The 21,555-nt window shown below is 45.4% G+C and overlaps 1 protein-coding gene across 6 annotated transcripts in view; it reads right to left on the bottom strand.

Moving 5' to 3' along the window:
• Nucleotides 1-21,555, bottom strand: part of CMTR1 (cap methyltransferase 1) — a 110,597-nt gene that overhangs the window by 59,997 nt on the left and 29,045 nt on the right. The window contains exons 8-9 of one of the 6 annotated variants that reach the window (XM_037519623.2): nt 10,099-10,203; nt 8,656-8,941 (exon numbers count right to left, since the gene is read on the bottom strand). The exons of 2 other annotated variants lie outside the window; for them this stretch is intronic. In XM_037519623.2, the coding sequence (XP_037375520.1) occupies nt 10,118-10,203 (86 nt within the window). In that variant the 3' untranslated portion in view covers nt 8,656-8,941; nt 10,099-10,117. 3 more of the 6 variants (XM_037519626.2, XM_037519627.2, XM_037519625.2) reach the window with 3 other exon arrangements.

Below are 21,555 nucleotides of genomic sequence, written 5' to 3'. Positions count from 1 at the left end.
ACTCTGTCTCTGGTGAATCCTCTCATCCCCCTGTAACTCTGGCCTATACCTCAGTTCTTGCATGCATAAATAAATAAATCTTTAAAAATAAATAAATAGATAGATAGATAGATAAATAAATAAATAAATAAGCTGTCTGGTTTGCAAAAACTCAAACCAACAAGGCAATCGTGTTACCCAGGAGTAGTGGTAATAACATGGTAACCATGAACTAATAGATAGAAATAAAACTTTGAGCTATGTGCTATGAAAATAGTTGTGCCCTTTATTTGGTGACAAAATCACAGATACTAAATATTCCTGGGATTTGTTGCCTACTGTATTAGTTATCTTCTATTGCATAACAGATTTATCATCTTTAAACAACATTTATTAGCTCACACAGAAACTTAACATAGAGGTGCTAGGGCAGAATCTCTCATGAGGTTGAAGTCAAGCTGTTGGCCTCCTTTGCAGCTATGTGACAAATACCCTTGACCTTGGACCATGCTGCCATTACCACTGCCACAAATGCCTCTGGAAGCTGGATTCATCGGAATGTATTCTCACAGAACCATGATTTGGGTCTCTCAGTTTCTTTAAAACGGGGAGAGAGAGAGAGAGCAGATTTATTAAAGAATCAACTCATGAGATTATGGAAGCTGACAGTCCCAAGACCGACCTGCAGTTGGTAAGCTGGAGATCCAGGAGAGATGTGATGTCACTCAGTTCAAAGACATAAACTAGAGACAAGGAAGAGCTAATGTTTCAGACTGTGTCCAAAGGCAGGAATCAAACAAACAAAGATAGTCCAAGCCCAAGGTAGTTAGGCAGGAAGAGATTCCCTTTTACCAGAAGGTCAGCCTCTTCATTCTGTCCAGGTCTCCAAGGATTGGACGAAGCTGGCCCACACTGGGGAGGGCAATCTGTGAAACCCAGTTCACTGACCCAAATGTTAACCATCCAGAAACACACAGCCACCCAGAATCATGTTTGACTAAATATATGGGCAATTCATAGTCAAGTTGAAATAAAATTAACTGGCCTCCCTGGTGGCGCAATGGGTTAACAGCACTATGAAATTATCCGCAACTACCACAGCATGAGTTCGATCCCCAGCCTGCCAAAAAGCTGACCCACATGGCGCAGCAGACCTCTCCTGCCTCCGCTTCTCCCCTCAGCAGTGTATTTCAGTCAATCTGCTTGCTCTGCTCTCCACTCTGTCTCTGATGAATCCTCTCACCACCTGCACCTCTGGCCTGTACCCCAGCTCTTGTATACATAAATAAATAATTCTTTAAAAAAAACCATAAAATTAACCATCACATTTGTCCTTTTATTATATTTTCCTTGTCTATATCACCTTTTGTTTTCTCTACCTTTTCCTTGTCTCTGCAGGCTATCCCCCTAACCCAGTGATCCCCAGGGTTCTGTCTTGGGTAATCTTTCTTCAGCACATTCTCTTTGGGGGGATTTTACCCTCCTTTATGACCTCAAGGACCATCCTCTTATCCACAACGTCCACATGTGTATTGCCACCCCAGTTCTCACCTCCACACACTTGGTTCTATGTTGAGAAGCCATAGAATCCCTGAATGACACCATATTCTCCATCCCAGACCAGTAGCTTCTCATGTCCTAATGTGGACAGCAATTTTATAAGATCACGCCATGAGAGCATTTCTTTTTGTCACATGTCAAAACACAATGCTATATGTGTATACCTTACACAGGGATTTTTCAAAAACTGCATGTGAGAGGTTTTGAAGTAACAGCTAGCTTTCCCAGCTAGCAAATATTTATCTCAACAGCTGATTCAGTGAGTGTTGGGATGGACTGTGGATTCTGTTACCATGTGGCACACTTAAAAATGTGTGACAATTCACCTTTTGGTATTGTGAAGAGTAAAATGCTCATGTCTATGTAATGAAAAACAAACTCCTAAAAGCAGGTTTCTGGGGCCACTTTAATGACGAATCATTGCTATAGAAGATGATGTCCAGAAGACTGTGAGAGAAAATTAAAATTTCTGTGGACAATGGAGGGGAGCATACTAGCATGTCTATTGTTGGAATCAAATGTGTATATGCGATGCTCTAGCGCTCTTTAGTCAAACTACAACATTGGTTGTTTTAATAGTTCAACTCTGGAAAGAGACTCTGGGAGTCATAGGTGGCTTGCCCAATCCTGCATTTCAAATAAAGTTACAGAGAGTCATGAGAACATAATGATAATAATTTGAAGTTTGCTACCTCTAGTTATATTTTTTCCATTCCTTAAGAGTGAAGGGATTCTAGGGGAAAAGAAGGAAGAAAAGGATAGCTTAATATTATACCTGAAAAAAAAATAACCAAGAGCATCCTAAGTTACCATAGTACCTGTGATTCTCAGGCTTAATGCTCTTATGCATGGAGAATAAATGTCACATTGTCAAATATATGTTCCTCTGCAGACATTTATGAGTTTTCTTTCTGCTCAATTCAGAACAATCATTACCAGACACGGTTCCCTCTGGGTGCCAGGGCAGTCTGCTTACTTGGAATTCTTCAATTAAGCATCTTAATTGGACATACATACACACATCCGAGTTCTTGCTAAAAGTATGTGCAAAAGATTGTCTACTGTAAGCTAAACACTTGCCAGGACTATCCCAGGGCCAAGACTTTAGTAAAGTTAGATCCAGACCCCTGCTGCAGAACCTTTGCTTTCAGTTAAATCAGAGTTCCATGATCCAGTCACACAGAATACCTTTCACTTCTGCAAGGAGAGCATGCGCTCTCTCTCCTTCATGTGTTCCCACATTTCTCTAGGATACTCCTTCCTGTTCCTTCTTCAAAGCCCACTCTCTCTTCACCCTAACCCTGGTGACTCCTAGTCATCTTTCATGTTTTACCTTAAATGTCTAATGCGCCAAGAAGCCTTCCTTGTCCCTTAGTCTGGGCTAGGCACCCCCCTCTCTGACTCTCTCGGCCCCCAGTATTATCTCTACTTAAATACTTATTATTCGGTGTGTTCTTCACAGGACATGTTTCATAAGGTTAGGGATTGTGCCTGTCTTTTTCATCACTGTAATCCTGATACCTAGCACAGTGCCTGGCATGTAGTATTCAATAAATATTTGTGGACAAAGTATATGTATGTTGAGAATGTTCCCAGGGCTAAGTTCTCCTTAGAAGGGGTGGGCTAACTATAGAAGCAAAAGGGGAGGTAGTAGAACTATTTTCCATTACCTGAATTTTAGGACCTGTGCAGAAAAGCATGCCTGGGAGAGATTTTCCCCCAAATCAGAAGGATGCTATCCAGGACAACTATGCCTATGTTGGAAGAAACTAGAGCTGGCTTATGTGGAGGGAACTTCCTGTGTGGAAAGGGGTATTCCTGGAGAGGGAGGGTTAATATCCAGACTAAGTGGCTCAGGGTGAAGTACAGTTCACACCATCCAACAATAAGTTTTCAGCCCTGGATAAAAATGCCCAGTGCCAGAGCCAAATGCCCATTCCCGTCCTCCACTAGAGGATTCTTGTAGGAAGACAGCTGAGGAAGTATGGGGGTGCACACCACCTGATGGGGTGGTGCTGATCACATCCCTTTCCTCCTCCGCCTCCATGATATCTACCTTCTCCATGATATCTACATCCCTGACCCCCAGGATTAGGCTTGGGCCTCAGTGGCTATGTGGTCAATAGCTATTTAATGCAAAAACAGGGATTGTGGAGGTGATGGGGACACCAAACGGGCCCAAGAATAGCCTGGAATTGTGGGGAGGGTTTTTCTGTCTCTGCAAAGACCCACCACCATCCCAGACAGTTCCTGAGCACCAAGAAGAGCACACCGTTGTCCTGAGCTGGGAAGATCTAGGATGAGGAGCCTCAGGAATCAACCAGGCACAGAGATGTGAATGATGTACTGGAAAATGTTTAACTGGCTTTTGGGGTAGGGAGGGGAGCTCTGATTTGTAACAGTTGCACATTTCTGCCATGATTGACTTCAAACTACCAACATTATGTCTCTAAATATGGAGTTGGGAATCGAGATGAATACAATCTAGAGAGCCAGTGCATGTCTGGCAGAGAGCCACGGAAGGAGCTGAGGAACCAAGAAGAGCACTGAAATAGGGCCCTGAGATCAAGATAATCCTCTCACAGCTAGATACAATCTCACAGAGGCACATGTCCTGGCACATGACCAGTCCCATCCACCCCCAGGTTGTCTGGCATCAGTGTCAGAATGTTTACTTGTGCCTACCTGGGTTGATGTAGTGTCACCTGAGGCTCCCTCAGTGGTCCTCTGGGTGTCTTCCTGCCTAGTGCTGAGGACCCAAACTTGCCTTGAAGACCCTTGAAGACCCTTGGCTAGATCTGGGGTAAAGCTGCAGGAGAGCTTATCTCCAAAGTTTTGGTCCCTACACCCTGATGAGGTCAAAGGAGAAGCAGACTGAGAAGGCTCTCACAACCCAGTTGCTGGGGACGTGACATGCCAGCTTTCCAACTTGGTGTGGGCCCAGTAACGCCTACAGGCTCTCTTTCTGGAGTCTGAGGAATGTGAAGACACACCCAATATACTAGCTCAGTAGGCAGCACTGCTAATCCCCTCCCACAAAACCTGATAAAGCCTTTGAGGGAAGTTTTGACTTTGTGACGCTATAGTAGAATATAGGTACAGAATGGCTCTTTATGTTTTGCTCAGTGCCATATGCCAAATACCTAGTGTAATGCCTAGTGGAAAATGGGCATCCAATAATTATTGCTGAATTGAAACTGGAAATAATGGCAAGTCACACCAGATTATTCACAGAACCTAAAGTGAAGTGGACAGCAGGGATAGAGGTTCTGGAAATTTAATCTCAGTTTGTTACATGGCACAAAGGGAACATGGACACCGGGGCTAACAAGAAGCAGGTTTAATGCACTGGTGCTGACTCAGCTGACTCGCATCCCAAGGCTGAGCCCACTTTATAGGAAGTCAGGGGCTTATATACACTTTCAGTTTCTACAAGGTTCCGGGTGGGTTTGCATTGGCAGCTTATATGGTCAGATATGACATGGCTACATACCAAGAGGTGAGTCATATAGTTACATACCAAGTAGTGCGCAAAGGGTCAGTAATCATGGGACCCCTCAGGTCCATTCTGCCTCATGGTGGTACATAGTCTAACATGAAGCAAGATTCATATCAGGGACTAAGTTGCATACCAGCAACTGAGCAAAAGGTTGTTACTAAGGTCCCTAGGCTGCTTATCTCAGGTCACCATGCTTCAAGTTGGGGATCTGGGTTAGACTTGGGTAAAGCAGCAGCAAACAGGAAATATTGCTTGGAGATGGGATGAATGAGCTCAGGTACCTATGCTGGGCCTACTGTCTAGGGAAGCTATAGATGAAGGAATCGAGTACTCAACTGCGCATGCACCACAGGCCCAACCTTCTGCTAGGATTTATGTTCTTCTAAACTGAAGAATCAGCTGATGACAGTTTACTATTGTTCACCAACACAAGGCCACATCTTCTCCCCAGGAGCCCCAACTCCTAGTCTCAACTTTCATTTATGGAAAAAGCTAAAAATGTTGATCAGGTGGAAAGTTTTCTTTCTCAGAATGAAGCTAACCAGTGTCAGAAAAACAAGCCCTTGCTTTGGTCTACTTTAACCAATGAGAGCATTCTGCCCAAATCAGGCCTTGCATCTGTTAACAATGGAGCAGGGGACAGTGATTCCAGGATCTTCCTAGCCTTTTTAGGAAGCAAGCCAGATGTTCCTTAATTTGGATATCAAATGGAGTTGTTAATTCATTAGAGCCTGGGGAGATGAGTTGTTGAAATAAACATACATAGGGCACCTGTGTGTCTAGCTTATCCTTAGAAACGAAGTGGGGAGAGGCTATGCAGTGTCAGACTATAAAAAGCAAACAGGTAGTCAAGGAGAGCTGCCCATCCCAGGCACTCCTGCCCTCATGTTTGTTCAGAAGAAAAAGCAGTGAGAGGGCTGGGGTAACGAGGGGATTTAGGTCTTTCTATCAAAGCAGTAGCTTCCGGTCAGAGAAAGAGATGATGGGAATCCAGCTATCCAAATCACAAAGTGCAAAGTTCCCCACTCTGGCACAGTCTGACTGCTGGGGTGGAGTGTGCCTGGAGGCGGAGCGAAGCCTTTCTAGGCTAACAGAATCAGACAGATACGGGACACCTGCCACTCACTGCAATGCACCTCACGGAGCGAGTTGGCGGCACTCATCACCTTAATAAAGCCAGACTGTGAAATAAGCCCTCTTTACCCAGTTTCTCAAAGCCCTGTTGTCAGGAACATGCCTTTAATTAGAGCCAGACAGCACAGTGGTGGCGCTCAGCTATACTGTGGTTTGGTGCTGCAAGGCAGAAAAGTCGCCATGTATTTTTCTAGGCAGGCAAACTGCGGATGATGTTTGATATCAGATATCACTCCAGGGAAAGAACATACTGTAGCTCAGAGAAATAATGCAAAAATTTGGCTTAATTTTTGGCTTGTGCCTCTTAAAAATAGAACATTCAGATTTTTGTTTGTGAGCAGAGAAATAGTAACTGAGATAATTATTTAGGTCTCACAATAACACAACAGGGTGTTTAGAAATGAAGAACCTGAGGTTCAAAGAGGCTGAGTGATTTGCCCAAGGCCACACATCACAAATGGCAGGGCTGGGGATTCAAACGCTGCTAGTCTGATTTAAAAATTTTAACTTTCTTTTTAAAAGTCTGTATTAAGAGCTTACTTTAATCTTTGTGGTGGATTTGAGAGGCTGCAAGTCACTGATCAGCAGCCAAGCAAAAGAATGGTCATTCTGTGCACTCAGCCTCTGAACATGGCTCTCAGTGTCACAGGGCTGCTTCTTGGAAGATATTTCCTCTAATAGTATATGTACAAGAGTGTACACTGCAGCGCTGTTTTATTTTTATTTTTTAAAAAGATTTATGTATTTATACATACAAGAACTGGGGTATAGGCCAGAGGTATGGGGGGTGAAAGGATTCACCAGAGAGAGTGGGGTGCTGAACAGGCAGATGTACTGAAATACATGCTGCAGGGAGCAGCAAGCGAGACAGGAGAGGTCTGCTGCACCATGTGTGTTGCTCCCTGGCTGGGGATCAAACTCATGCTGCAGTGGATGGTGATAGCTTGATAGCGCTGTGTCTTTAACCCCAGGGCCACATGGGAGGCCCCCGCAGTGCTGTTCTGAAATGGGATGCACTGTTTCTCAACATGGTGGGGGGGCCTGGCCATCTGGGCCAGTGGTCACCTGATTCCCAGGTGTCCCCTGGCTCAGGTCAGTCACCACTGAAACTTTGGAGCTGCTGATGTCACAAGCGTGAGGACTTAAAGTGGGACAGTGTTACTTGTAAATATCTAAAAATAAATGAAACTACGCAAGAACCAGTTAACCACACAAAGTATACAGCTCATGCTCTATTTTTCTTAGCACCCAGCATAACTTGCAAGGATTTCAGTAGCAATGAAATCTATTTTACTGGAACTACTAATTTTCTCACGCCCGTACTGTATCTTATAAATGGCTGTTCTACAAAGTGGGGGTTGTGCCTTTTCTCACATGGTTGGAAGCAGGTAAATATCACCTTGGATTCTCTGCCTCGTATTTATAGAAGTTTTGCTCTATAGGGAGTTTAATATATTTCATTCTTTTTTAAAAATTTATTTTATATATTTTTTACAACATTTTTCACTTTTGTACAATGTATGCATTTTCATCTTGGTTATACAATTCCCACCCCCCTTATTTTGACCCTAATCCCTCCTCCCGCCCCTCCCCCCCGCCCCTGTTAGTGTGTCTCTGGTTTATAGCTGCTTGTTGATTTTGATTTTTTCTTTCTCATAATTAGTCTTTTTCCTGGCCCCTTATTTAGGTTTTCTAAATTCCTGCTATGAGTGAGACCATCCAATATTTTTCTTTTTCTTTCTGGCTTACTTTGCTGAGCATGATCCCTTCCAGCTCCATCCATGTTGCTGCAAATTGCATGAGTTTATCTTTTTTGATTGCTGAGTAATATTCCATGGTGTATATGTACCACATCTTCTTGATCCAGTCATCTATTTTTGGGCACTTGGGTTGTTTCCACAGTTTAGCTATTGTAAATAGTGCAGCTGTAAACATAGGGGTGCAGGTGCAGGTGGCCTTTTGAATTAATGATTCTGTGTCCTCTGGGTAAATAAAAACAGATTTGAAGCACTCTGATTTAAATAAAGAACTCCCAATATTTGGATTTCCAGATTTTCCTTTTTCACACATCACTTTATGGGTTCTATACATTTTGTTGTTGTTGTGATTTGTTGTTTTAGCTAAAAGTATATATTCTTTGCATATTTAATAGGACTTTGAAAGCTGTATGGATAAAAGAAAAAGGTGGGCCTTCTTGGTGGCCTAGGGGTTAAGTCTCAGCACTATCACTGCCACCATAGCAGCTTGAGTTCGATCCCCAGTAAGTAAGCTAAACCACATGGTGCATCAGACCTCTCCTGCCTCGCCCACTGCCCCCCTCAGCAGTGTATTTCAGTAGATCTGCCTGTTCTGTTCCCCACTCATCTCTGGTGAATCTTTACCCCCTACATTTCTGGGCATTTTTGGCCTACACCCCAGGTCCTCTGTGCAAAAATAAATAAAATAAAAATCTTACAATAAAGGAATAATCCTTTGAAAAAAAGAAAAGGAAAAAGGTGTGAAGCAACCTAGATTAAAAAAAATAAAAAGATTGGGAAAAGGCCTCTCTGGTGGTGCAGGCGGTTGAACGCAACACTGTGAAGCTATCTGCAGTCTCGGCAGTGCAGGTTTGATCTCGGCTGGCCAGGGAGATACCCACATGGTGCAGCAGACCTCTCCTGTCTTTCCCGCTGCTCCCCTCAGCAGTGTGTTTCCGTCAGTCTGCCTGTTTTGTTTCCTGCTCTGTCTCTGGTAAATCCTCTCACCCTCCTGCGCATCTGGCCTGTACCCCTGTATCAATAAATAAATAAATCTTAAAAAAAAAAAAGACTGGGAAAACAAATAACAGTGCAAATACACAATAGAATAATAGGTATATAACAAAAAGGAAGTTCCTTGTATTCTGACATGGAACTATCACAAAAATAAATCTGGAAAAAAAGCAAAGTTGAGTTTATGATTTATGCAAAAGAGAATACTACACATGTATTTGCTGGTATAGATGGGAGACCTCAGAAAGGATAGACAAGACATTGCTACACTCGTGGGCCCTGTGCAGGAAGTAGTCACCAGGGTCCAGGTGATGGGCTTTTCAATGTAAGCCCACTTGTACTTTTGATTTGAAACCATGTAAATACTACCTATTCAAAAAAATTGTAGCTATACTCTTCCAAAAAGAATGCACGGTACGTGAACTTAAAAATGAAGATTTATATTAATAAATGTCCAAGGGTCTGTTAAATGCCCATGCAATCATATAAACAAGAATTCATGGAAGAAATAGATTATTATATCAAGATGGTATTCTTGCAAAAATAAACTTCAAGGTTTGCCAAGGAATGTCAGACCCTTCTTTTCACTGCCCAAGTAAAGTCACTTGGCCTAAGCTTGTCCCATCACTCCAGGTGTTTTTGAATTGTGGGCAGAGTATCAAATGGCCTAGAAGCAGCTGATGGAGTTGGCTGACTACAATGGTTGTGCCTAGGTCTGATTATCAAACTCTCCTGCTGTAGAGGCCTCCTGGACCTGACTATTTGTCCCAGGCATGGATCATCATCTTTCCCTTCAAACTTTTAAACTCTTACATAAATTTTCAATAAATATGTTTGTTGAAGTTAAAATATATATATATATATATATATATATTCTTTTCCCTGTTTTTCTGAAATTTTTATGACGTGGCTATAACAGGTATTTTTAAAAGTATTTTTTTCCTATGGTTAACTAACTTCCTTCTCAACTACACCAGCTCAATCAGTAATCACGGTGAAAAAGACGGAAATGATTCCAGAACCCCAATATTTACAGAATATTCAATAAAAAAAGCTATCACATCCCCCAAAAGTTGGGGAAATGTTTCAGTCTTTTATGAAAACACACATGGTATATATAAATGAAGTACAAAGAATGGTTCTCCAGGTAGGCAATAAAAAGGGAGAGGAAAATACCTTTGTGTCTGGAAGCAAATCACTGAGTGACAGGATGCAGTTTCACGGTCCTCCTTGAGAGCCCCAGTCTCCAATGCACAATCTTCGACTTCCTCCTTCTCATTACTGGTAACCAAGAATACCAAAGGTTTTTCTAAACTTCTACCTCTCAAGCATCAAACTAGTTTTCTTTCTATTCAAAAAGAGATGGTGGGCAAAAGAAAGATCCCGTGCAATTTGCAGCAACATGGATGGAGCTGGAAAGGATCATGCTCAGCGAAATAAGCCAGAAAGAAAAAGAAAAAATACCGGATGGTCTCACTCTTAGCAGGAATCTAGAAAACTTAAATAAGGGACCAAGAAAGAAAATATCAAAATCAACAAACAACTATGAACCAGAGACACTCTATGGGGGTGGGGGGTGGGTGGGGAAAGGAGGGATTGGGGTCAAAATAAGGGGGTTGTAATTGTTTGGGGAATATAAAAATAAAATTTAAATTAAAAAAATTATTTTAAAACAGACCAACTACTCATAAAATCAATGCCCATGTTTTCTGACATTGGGTAAAATCCATTTGGAGACAACTTCTGAACCCTAGCTGAAAGAAGGGAAATCACTCCATCTCCAAATCAGGCAAGCAGCAATCAATCCATTTCTGGAACAAAAGGGAAACACAACAGTTGGGGGGCTTAACAGAGCCAGTCTCCTATGGCCGTGACCGTGGTTGGGCTTGGCTTCTGAGGCCTTCATTCGCTTGAGTCATCTGATACAGTCACTTTCTTGGTTGCGATTTATGAGCTGCTAGTGTTTACATGTGAGACTGTCTGGGAGCTGAAAGGAAAGGAAGACAAATACACCAAAGCCCAGCTGAGTAACTGATAGCTTTTACATTTTATTTCCAGGAAATGACATCTTGTTTTCACAAAAAGAGGCATGTCATCCTCTCAACTAGAGGCTGCCTTAGCTTTCAGGGGCAGAACGAAGGGTACATCTAGCCTGTCTAAAACAAATGTCAACAGAGGTGCTCCTGAGGTACCAAAACAATAACAACAAAGAAAAAAAACAGACTAGAACTATATAACCCATTCAACATGTAATGAGGCAGAGTCTATTGAGCACCCCAAAGCAGTCAGTGTGGGATGTGCCGGTTTTGCTTCAGACAAAGGTGGCAGCAGGACTGGCCAACATGGAAGCTCAAGATGGAGGATTTCCAACTCAGCCTCTGTCCCACGTGGCTCTATGCCATGCTCTGTCCCAGAGCGGCCCAAGATCCATCCAGAGGGATTCCTCCGGGCCACCCTAAGCTCCCACTGCTTGAAAGTCTTTCAAATGCCACTGGAGCGTGGTCTTCAGGACAGTCTCTTTGCTTGGGAGAGAAAACAAAAAGAGAAATAAAGGAGGGCTGCAACCCTCAGTTTCTTCCCCACACAGCAGCCACAGTAAACTCAAAAAACAGGAGTCAGGAGTCACGTCAATTTCTGCTCACAGCCCGCCCCTACTTCTCCCAAAGTAAGAGTTAAAATCAAACCCTTGGCAAAGGCCTCTAAGGCCCTACAAAATCTCTCTCCATCCCCACTGCTATTTCTCTAGCCCAGCCACCAATATTCCTGGCACGGATTGCTGCCTCTATTCTTGTTCCCATCACCAATTATTCTCTTCACTGCAGCCACATTAACCTTTGAGAAAAACATAAACATGAACATCTCCACTCAAACTCTTCTGATAGTCTTCCCATTGCCCTAGGGTAAATCTTTAACACCCTTCATGACCTAGTCCTGCCTACTTTTCCAGTCTCACTGCTCAATACCCTCTAGCAAGTTAGAATCCAGCCAAAACGTGCTTCTTTTAGCCTTCAAAATCCTCTTGCTTCCTTGCATGTGGCCCCTTTACTATTCTATATACCCACGTCCCCTTCACTCCCGTTTCCCCATGACCTTTACCTAACACCCTTAATTTCTTACTGTAGCACTTTATATAAGTAGCCTAGGCCCTGCATTTAGACTGAATGAGGGCAGGGGACACACATGTGCCTTGCTCACTTTTGTCCCCAGCACCTGCACGTAGCAGGTGCTGAAAAGGAAATGTCCAGAAGAAAGCAAGGAAGAGATGTTTCATTCCGGGATTGGTCTGGTTCAGGTTTGAAGGGATAAGGATAAAAGAGGTCCAGACAACCGGGGTAAGAAAACAGAAAGCAATTCAAGCAGAAGCCCTAGCCAGGAAAAGGTGCATGTCTGGTTATCAGTTTTCCAAAGAAGCAGAGCAGCAGTCAGTTGGACAGGACATACATCAGATGATGGAGAGCAGCCTCAATGGTGACAGGCCTCATTCTATGGTACTGGTGGGGAGTGAGGAAAAGGCATAATCAGCAATCAGTCACTTTCCATGATTAGTTCAAGGAAATCTAGAATACCAATTTATTGGAGCTTGCTCTAAAAGTATTGTTTTCATTCAGAGTTAAGTGCAGGAACCAAGAAACTCTTGAGGAAAAGCTCTTCGGTTAGTCACTACTCTAAGGTGGTCTTCTATAACACAAAGTTATAGGAAGTCTGTCTGAAAAGCAAATAATAAAGTTACATGTTAGAGACTCAAAATAACTGTTTTATAATTTATCAGTTAAAAGGGGTTGGGGGTGGGCCTCCCTGATGGTGCAAGGGGTTAAGATGCAACCTACGAAGCTGGCCACAGCCACTGTAGCACGAGTTCGATCCCCGGCCAGGGAGCTACCCACATGGTGCAGCAGACCTCTCCTGACTTGCCCGCTGCTCCCCTTAGCAGTGTATTTCAGTACATCTGCCTGTTCTGCTCACCCACTCTGTCTCTGGTGAATCCTCTCACCCCCCCCCATACCTCTGGCCTGTACCCCAGTTCTTGTATGCATAAATAAATCTTTTTTTTAAAAAGGGGGGGATTGGGGGTCAGAAGAAAGTTTTGCTGTAGAAACAGCAGCAAATGATCTCGAGTACTTCCTGCTGGACGCTCTGAGGCTGCCAGAGTCACTCAGATTTACTTCTTTTGAAGCTCTAGCATGTACTCAGGTTCAGCCTCTAGGCCCGTCCCCCAGGCTGGTGGGAAAGTCTTCGCATCAAGTGCTGATCTTCAACATGGGAGGCTCACCAGAGTTCAAGGTCAGTCATGGATCTCATCACTTTGATGTGCCATGATTCTTTCAAATCTAGCCACCTATGTGTTTTGGGGTACACTGAAGGATCATTAATAGCAGTCTGGGGAAGTCACTCTCCTAAGCAGTGAGGTGGTAGCAATGAGGTGGTGCCTTCTGGAGAAGGGGAGAAGATATTCCATCAGAGAACACTGAAGTCAGGAATAGGCTTTTAATCTCCAAATTTAAAAATAATTCAGAAATCCTGGACTATGGAGTTGACAAGAAATTCAAGGTTCTAGAACATCCCAGGTTGCTGCTCCATGAATTCTAACTAATGCCCCAGTCAGCTTCTACTAAGACCACAGCCCCTTCCCCACCGAGTTCCTATGCTGTTTGTAATATTTCCAACTGTATGTTATAAAATGTACCATGATGAGGAAGACACCCATCAAGGGCCAGGAAAGGAAGGTCAGCAGGAGACAAACTAAGGAAAGGAAGGAAAAATAAGGGAGGGGAGGGGAGGGGAGGAGGGGGGGAGGGGAGGGGAGGAGAGGGGAAAGAAAAGAAAAGAAGAGAAAAGAAAAGAAAAGAAAAGGGTGGTGGTGGTGATACAGAAATTAGAAAAAACTTCTAGTAACAGTCTGCTAATTTCCTCTGTCATGACAAATTTGCAAAGGATAAATATTTATTTCAAACATTTTAAAGAGTCCAGTGTTAATATGTTAATACAATTTGAGTGTGCATGTGTGCACACCATGAGCGAGGGGTAACTTGCTGAGAGCCATTTCCCCTTAGACACATGCTGCTCTACACCAGGCAGGCAGGCTGGCTTGGTGCACACAAACTCCAGATTCTCTAGGGGCAGGCTTGGGCAGAAGGAGGATACCTGCTAACAAGTACTCGCCCCAATGAGGTCTCCTTGCCAGATACTGTTACTGCTGCCATGGCCCACTTACTTCTTCCAAGGCTCCACCTCTCAAGGGAGGGTGGTAGATCAGGAAAAGCCTTCCAGGTGGGCAGATGCTCTCAGAGACTGCTAGTTTCTCTTGTTCTGTGTTGGAATCGCCCTCAGCCTAGCCTAAAGCTGTTAATGTAACAGGGTGGTCCCCAGGAAAGGGGAGGTTCCCTGCCCCACCCAAGGGAGGGTGGAGCTGAGCAGGAAGAGGAGAAGCTGCAGAAGAGACTGAGGAAGGAAGCAGGATGGAGCCAGGAGACCTGGAGGAGGCGCATGGAGCCTAGAGACATGTGATAAAGTTCCTTCTCATTAAAGTCTCCTATGTTTTGTGTTGATGCGGCGGATGGCAGAACCCACTTAGAATAGGCAGGTTTGCGGGGTTTGGGCTGCCCCTCTCCCTGTCCTATAACAGATTTGGTGTCCAACATGATTTAGGACAGAGCCATCCGTGGTTAGTCAGCCCCATGGGGAAACTGGGCTTCCCTATGGCACTGGCTACCATAAGCGCAAATGTGATTTTTGGTTTCTCTTGTGTGTTTGTTTCATATGTCGATTTGCTGTTGAAAAAACTGGCTTGGGCTTTGTGAAGATTCTGTGTGTTTGTGTGTAATTTGTAGTGACTTGCTAAGAGATTTTAATTTGTGGAAATTTTTCTGTGCCAGTTTTACTCAAAAGATTAGGCAGTACATTGGACCATGTGGCCAGATCAAAGATGGCGTCTGAGGCCACTGGGCGTGCTCTTGTAAAATTCAGAGGTTCTTGTTGCTAGGACTTTGGAACTTTTTTTTTCTTTCTTTTTGTAATCTCTGCTGTCTCATTAGCATTTCTAGAGGCAATAATGGTTCTTCAAAGCAATAATGGTTGCTTTGTCTTTGGCTACTTCCTGCTCTCTGCCTGATGCATTTTGCCAGCCAATTGTGGAGCAGTGGTGTTTAAATTAGCAAATGTAGGTCTGGGAGTTAAGGAAAGAGTAGCCTTAAGCAGTAACTGGTAATTGCTGGTATCCTTGATGGATTCTTGGAGATAACTTGAATTTTTGCAAAGTCTGGATCAGAAAAATTAACAAGATTTTGTCTGAGTCTGAAAGGATTTGCTACTGTGAATTTTGTCTACACAATTTGTTTTGGGCATGTTTGCCATTTTGAATACTGGATTTGTTCAATTGCTGGTGTAAGACAAGATTCTAAGTTTCTGCTTCCTACTGAGGAAGGTCTGTTATGGAAAGCACTCTTTAGGGTGCATCATGTAACTGTACCAGGTTTTCATACCTGTGTTGTTGTTGTCCCTCCCTAGTGTGGGGGAGGTGTAATCTGTGCTTAGATGTTTAATCTGCTCTTTCAGCTTCTGTCCCAGAGTGGCAAACAGAAGTAAGGAGATGACTCCTTTTAATTGAAAGTTAATTACTGATATTTTGATTTTGCTTTTTCAGGTTCTATTCTAGGAAACCCAAGGAGTGCCTGCTTGGTGGCTAACAAGAGATGACTCCTTTTGCTTAAAAGTTAACTGTTACTTTTATTCTTTCAGTTGCTGTACAGAATACCCCAGGATTGACTTCTAACAAAAAGTCTTCAACACTGAAAACCCTAAGTTGATAAACAAGGTCATGTAACTCTTGTGATTAATAAAACTTTTCCTCCTATTTCCAAAGTCTTAGGTTTGTAAGATGACTACTGGGAATTTTTCTGCCAGCAACACTCCACAATCTTTTTTTTGGACTTTGGCATTTTTTTTCTGAGCCTATGGAGTAAAACTGCAGTTACATAACATATTCTACGTGGCATAACTAAAAAAAAAAAACTGTCTTTGTCTATATGTTGTATGTCTGTATGTCCTTGTGTCTAACTGTCTTGACCTCCAGTGACTGAAAAATTGTTATACATGTTGCCCATAGACATTGGGAAAAAAAAAAGTCTCCAGTTATGAGAAAAACAAAAAGTTACGGTTTGATTGTCAACATTGTGCTACTGAACTAAGCCGGTGCCTTCATAGAGATTGAATATTGTTGTTTCTGTAAATTTTTCTGATATTTATGGCAAAGCTTCCTAGAAATCTAAATTCAAGTGCAAATTTGGTAGCCTGTCATTTGGCTGATGCAAGGAAATTTTGTGGAACCTCAGTAGAGCTCCTGAGACACTCCACAAAGTTTCTCCCTTTCCTCCTGGGAAGGAATTATATGAATTTGTTCTATCTGGCTTTTACCTAATGAAGTAAAACTGGAAGGTGAAAGGTCCATGCAGGAGGCCTGAATGCAGGAGCCAACCAGGAAGCCCACCTGGGGGGCAGGAATGCGGATACCTGCCTGGAGGACTCAGACAATGAGCCTCCCCCCTCCCCCCACGAGTCTCTTCTCAAACAAAGAACCTCTACCTGCCCTACAAACTTTTCCCACCTTACGAGCCCAACTACCCACCTGACCTCTCCTCACCCTATAAAACCCTGCTTCCCCCTAACAACGTGCGCGACTCCACTGACCCCCCACCTTGGGTCTGTGAGGTCCGCCCGGGGCGCAATAAACTTTCCCTCCCTTTGAGAAATGTAGCCTGGCTCTCCTTTTCTTTACTGCACCGAACCTTTCATCTTGGTGCCGCAAACCCGGGAAGGCCGTGTCCCCTGGCGCCGGGGCCGCCTTCTCGTCCCTGGGACCTTTCCTCTCCATTGCAGAGGCCTCACACCCACCACCGGCCTTAATCCTTGGGGTAAGTCACCTGCCTGACCCTCCTTCCTGGGAGGCCCTCGCCTCTGGCTATTCGGCTCCTTTCCTAACCTCCTGTTTTGGTCGGCTGTCCTGTAAACCGTGGGCCCACGTCAGCCAACCCCGTTACACCTAGGCCTGGATTTGGGGACGCCTGTCCAGACTAGGTGCCCTGTCTAGGCAACAACCGAGCGGTGGAGACGTCCCCCTCGCTTGTTTGCCCCCTGCCTGTTGGCCAGAACCGGACCGGGGGACGCGGCGATCCGGGGCTGTGCCCCCTGTAGGCCAGGTCAGGCTCGTGGGACGCTGCGTTTCTGACACTGTGCCCCCTGTCGGTTGGGGAAAGGAGCCGATTTAGTCATGGGGTCCGCAAATTCCAAGCCAAGCCCGGCCACACCACTGGGATGCCTTCTCTCAAACCTCGGTCCATTGGGACTAAGGCCACATAACGCCCTAAGTGTCTCGTCCTTTACTGCAACACTGCACGGCCTCAGTATCAATTGGACAATGGTTCCCACTGGCCCAAACATGACATTTTTGACTTCTCGGTCCTTACAGACCTAAACAATTCTGTCACCGCAATGGAACATGGTCAGAGATCCTTAGGGCCAGGCTGTCTTTTTCTTGCGCCCCGCCCCTTCCCTCCCTCCAAAAAACCTGCCTTACTTTCTAAGTCTCGAGACTCCTCTCTCTCTTTGCCCTCTGCAGACCCCTCTTCTGCATTCTCTAATCCTCTAAATTCTCAGTCTTCACCTCCTCCAGCTCCCCAATCCAGGCCCTCCCTCCCCTTTCTTTTCACCTCCTAGCTGCCACACCCTCTCCCTGCTGATCCTCTTCTCCCTCCCCTCAGGAAAGTGGGTGGGAACCGAAAGAAAAAGTTAGAGTCCATGTTCCTTTCTCTGTCTGATCTCTCCCAACTTGAAAAACGTCTTGGCTCTTTCACAAACTATCCCACTACCTACACCTTAAAAAAAAAAAAAATTTCATTATCTTATCCAAGCCTATGACCATACATGTCATAATTACATGTTATCTTCTCTTCCACCCTGACCTCTGACCTGTCCCCTAGTTGGTCTCCAACCGGCAGCGCCTAAACCTATAAACTTTCATAAGCTCAAAAAGATTACCCTGTCTTCTTCAAAAAAACCCTCTTGACTTCCAAAGGCTGAAGACAGCCCTCAAACCCCTATCCGGGATCCGCTGAACATGGCCTTTACAGTATTTAACAACCGGGAAGAATGGGACAGGACAGAGAGGGAACTCTGCAGTTGCCAAAAGGCTGAGCTTCAAGCTCAGGCCCCAGTAGCTGCCCTGAGGCCGTCATGCCCTGCTCCTCCAACGACCAGAGCACCTGACGACCAGAGCACCTGACGCCCAACAGAGGACATCAATGGGACCCATGGGCCCCACCCGACCACCTCCGGGAGCCTGCTTCAAGTGTGGCCTGGAGGGCCACTGGTCCAGACAATGCCCCAACCCCCGCCCTCCGCCAGGACCGTGCCCCATCTGCGGCATCCAGGGTCACTGGAAAAGTGACTGTCCCGCTGCGCCTAGTCGTGGTGGGCCAGTCCTTCCAGCCCCTGCTACACTTCCACCGGCGGTCTTGGGTTTGGCGGCTGAGGACTGAAGAGGCCCGAACTCATCGACTCCGATAACCTTCGAGGAGCCCAGGGTGACGCTCAAGGTAGCAGGTAAATCGACCTCCTTTCTGGTTGACATGGGGTCTACCTTCTCTGTCCTCCCCTCCTATTCCGGTCAAGTTTATCCTTCTCAGGTCTTGGTTACGGGTGTTGACGGCCTTCCTTCTCGGCTCAGGACCACTGGTCCGCTCTTTCCTAGTCATGCCTTCTTGCCCCACACCACTCCTGGGTCATGACCTTCTGACCAAACTCAGGGCTACTCTCTCATGGTTCCAACACCCTAGCGCTGCTCTCATCCTCCCACGACTCCAAACATCTCCTAATCCTTCTCAGGACTACCCACTGTCTCCTTCCACTGTCAACCCCATGTTCTGGAATATCTCTATCCTGATTGTTGCCACCCATCGTACCCCAGTCCTCATTTGCCTTAAGAATCCCTCTTCTTTTCCCTCTCGCTCCCAGTTTCCAATTTCCCTCACTCATCGTCAGGGTCTCAAACCCATCATCCAACGACTCCTGGGAAAGGAACTCCCTACTCCTATCAACTCGCCCTGTAATACTCCCATTCTCCCTGTAAAAAAGCCTGATGGTTCTTATTCCTTAGTTCAAGACCTTCGCCTCATTAACGAAGTGGTGGTGGTGCCTGTCCATCCTGTAGTGCCAAACCCCTACACCCTTCTGTCTTATATACCGTCTCCTACCACACACTTCTCTGTGCTTGACCTCAAAAATGCCTTTTTTACCATCCCTCTGGATCCTCAATGTTACTTACTATTCGCTTTTACTTGGGAAAACCCGGACACACACCTCCCAGCAACTGGCCTGGACAGTCCTGCCTTAGGGTTCCCGGGACAGCCCTCATCTGTTTGGTCAGGCATTAGCCAGTAATCTCTCGACATGTCATACTCCACCCAGCACTCTCCTCCAGTGTGTTGCTGACCTCCTACTCTGCCGTCCTTCTCTGCCACTGTCTCAGCAACACACTGCACAACTCCTCAGCTTCCTGTGCTCCAAAGGATACGGCCTCCCCATCCAAAGCCCAACTTTCAGTTCCCACAGTCATCTATCTGGGTCTTTGACTAACTCCTTCCTCCAAACAGCTGATGGTGGACCACAAGCAAACAATCCGAGACCTTCCCTCCCCTAAATCAGCAAAACAAATCCTTTCTTTCCTAGGTTTGGTTGAATTCTTCTGACACTGGATCCCTAATTTTGCTTCCTTAGCCAAGCCACTATATAATGTAGCAAGAGTCTCCCTAAAGGACGTCTCCAATCCCCCGGGGAGTCCGCAGGGCCTTCCTTTTACTCACACATATCCTTCTGAAGGCACCTGTCCTTACCCTTCCTGATCCAGAAAAGCCTTTGCTCCTGTTCATAGACGAACTTCGGGGTATGGCGGCAGGTGTCCTTTCCCAGCCTCTGGGCCCAGCTCTGCGTCCTGCCGCTTATCTCTCCAAGCAGATGGATTCTACTGTCAGGGGCTGGCAACCCTGCCTTAAAGCTCTGGCAGCGGCAGCCCAACTCACCCGGGAACCCCTCAAACTTACTCTGGGAAGACCTGTCCAAGTACATTCCTCTCACTGCCTTCAGGACATCCTGTCTCCCCGCTCGCTCTCCACTCTTACTCCTTCCCGTTTACAGTATTTCTATATGCTCTTTATTGAAAATCCCCTGGTGAGTCTCACTCAGTCTAATTCTCTCAACCCAGCCACTCTCCTGTCTGTCTCTGGCCACCTTCTGCCATTCATTCATGCCCTAAAATCCTGGAATAAATACAAACCTCCAGACTGACTCTCCTTTGTCAGATGCCTCCTGTGTTTGTAGACTGGCAGCTCTTGAGAAGGTGCGTGCGTTCAGCAGAGGGCTGCCTAGGCCACTGTTACCATTGATCAGGGAATAACAAGGCAGATGCAAGGGCTTTTGCTCTCACAACTGACTCTGCTGCAGACCCTTCCCCTATTCTCTATCAGTCCCCTCCATCACTCCGACTTAGGAGCCTAATGAACGCCAATTCCTGAGCCTGCTCTTCTTCCACCCCTCCTTGAGTGCAAAAGTCTAACAAATATGTTCCCGTCGTCAAACCTGTGCTCGCGTGTCACCTCAAAGGGGAGTTCGTCTCCCTTCTTTTGCAGCTCACCAACTGCGTGGACACCTACCCAGACAGGACTGACCTCTCCCTACTCAGGCAACTGCTCCGGGAACAGGCAGACCGGTACTTACCCAGTCCTGCCTCCGATCTCGACATCCTCAACCAACCTTCCCCACCACTGCATCCAGGAGACCAAGGCCTGCTCAAATCGCTTCAGCCAAAGCCACTGCAGCCTCGGTGGACCGGCCCACGCACGGTTATTCTTACCACACCTACAGCGGTTAACACTTCTGGGACACCCCTCCTGGCACCATATCACGGGTCAAATGTGCCCCTGAAGACAAACAGTATGTGTCCTACTAGGATGTGCATTTCTTGTCAAAATCTCCCCTAGCTCAGTGTCCTGTGTATGGAAATTCAAAGTTAGGGAAACCTTTGTCTCAGGATCCACTGAGACCACCCACTAGGTGGGTACTGTGGAGTGCCCACAGGCCAGATGCACAGCACTTATCACTCTCACCCTAACTCTTTCATCGATTACTAACCCTATGAACACCTTGTTTTGTTTCTTTACCATCAAACCTTAGATCACTACAAAAATACCTATAGAGAATATGGGGGGTGCCCTTACCAGTCATGCACAGTGCACCTTCCAGACAAAGGCCAAATGTTCTCTTTGGTCCGTCATAATATGGGCTTCAATATGAATCAAGTTAGCTATGCTATTTCAGATCCTTGGGACCAACGTTGGGTACAGGGAGTCCAAGCCGCAGGGTACACTGGCTGGCATTCCTATCCAGTGGCAACACTGTCCATCTCAAGAGAATATGTCCCGACACAAAATGCCAAGTCCAAGTCTCCCAGGACATCCTCCACTCAGAACAAATCCTATAAAATTAGCTAACATCATCAGAAAAGACCGAGACACCCTCAACCTGGATTCATATAATCCAAAACGCTATAACCTTCCTAAATGATTTTTTTGAGACTAACACCTCCTC

This window comes from Talpa occidentalis, unplaced genomic scaffold, assembly GCF_014898055.3.
Source record: "Talpa occidentalis isolate TD23 unplaced genomic scaffold, MPIMG_talOcc4v2.1 talOcc4.2, whole genome shotgun sequence".
Classification (NCBI taxonomy): Eukaryota; Metazoa; Chordata; class Mammalia; order Eulipotyphla; family Talpidae; genus Talpa; species Talpa occidentalis.
This window is presented reverse-complemented; position numbering and strand designations above follow the sequence as displayed.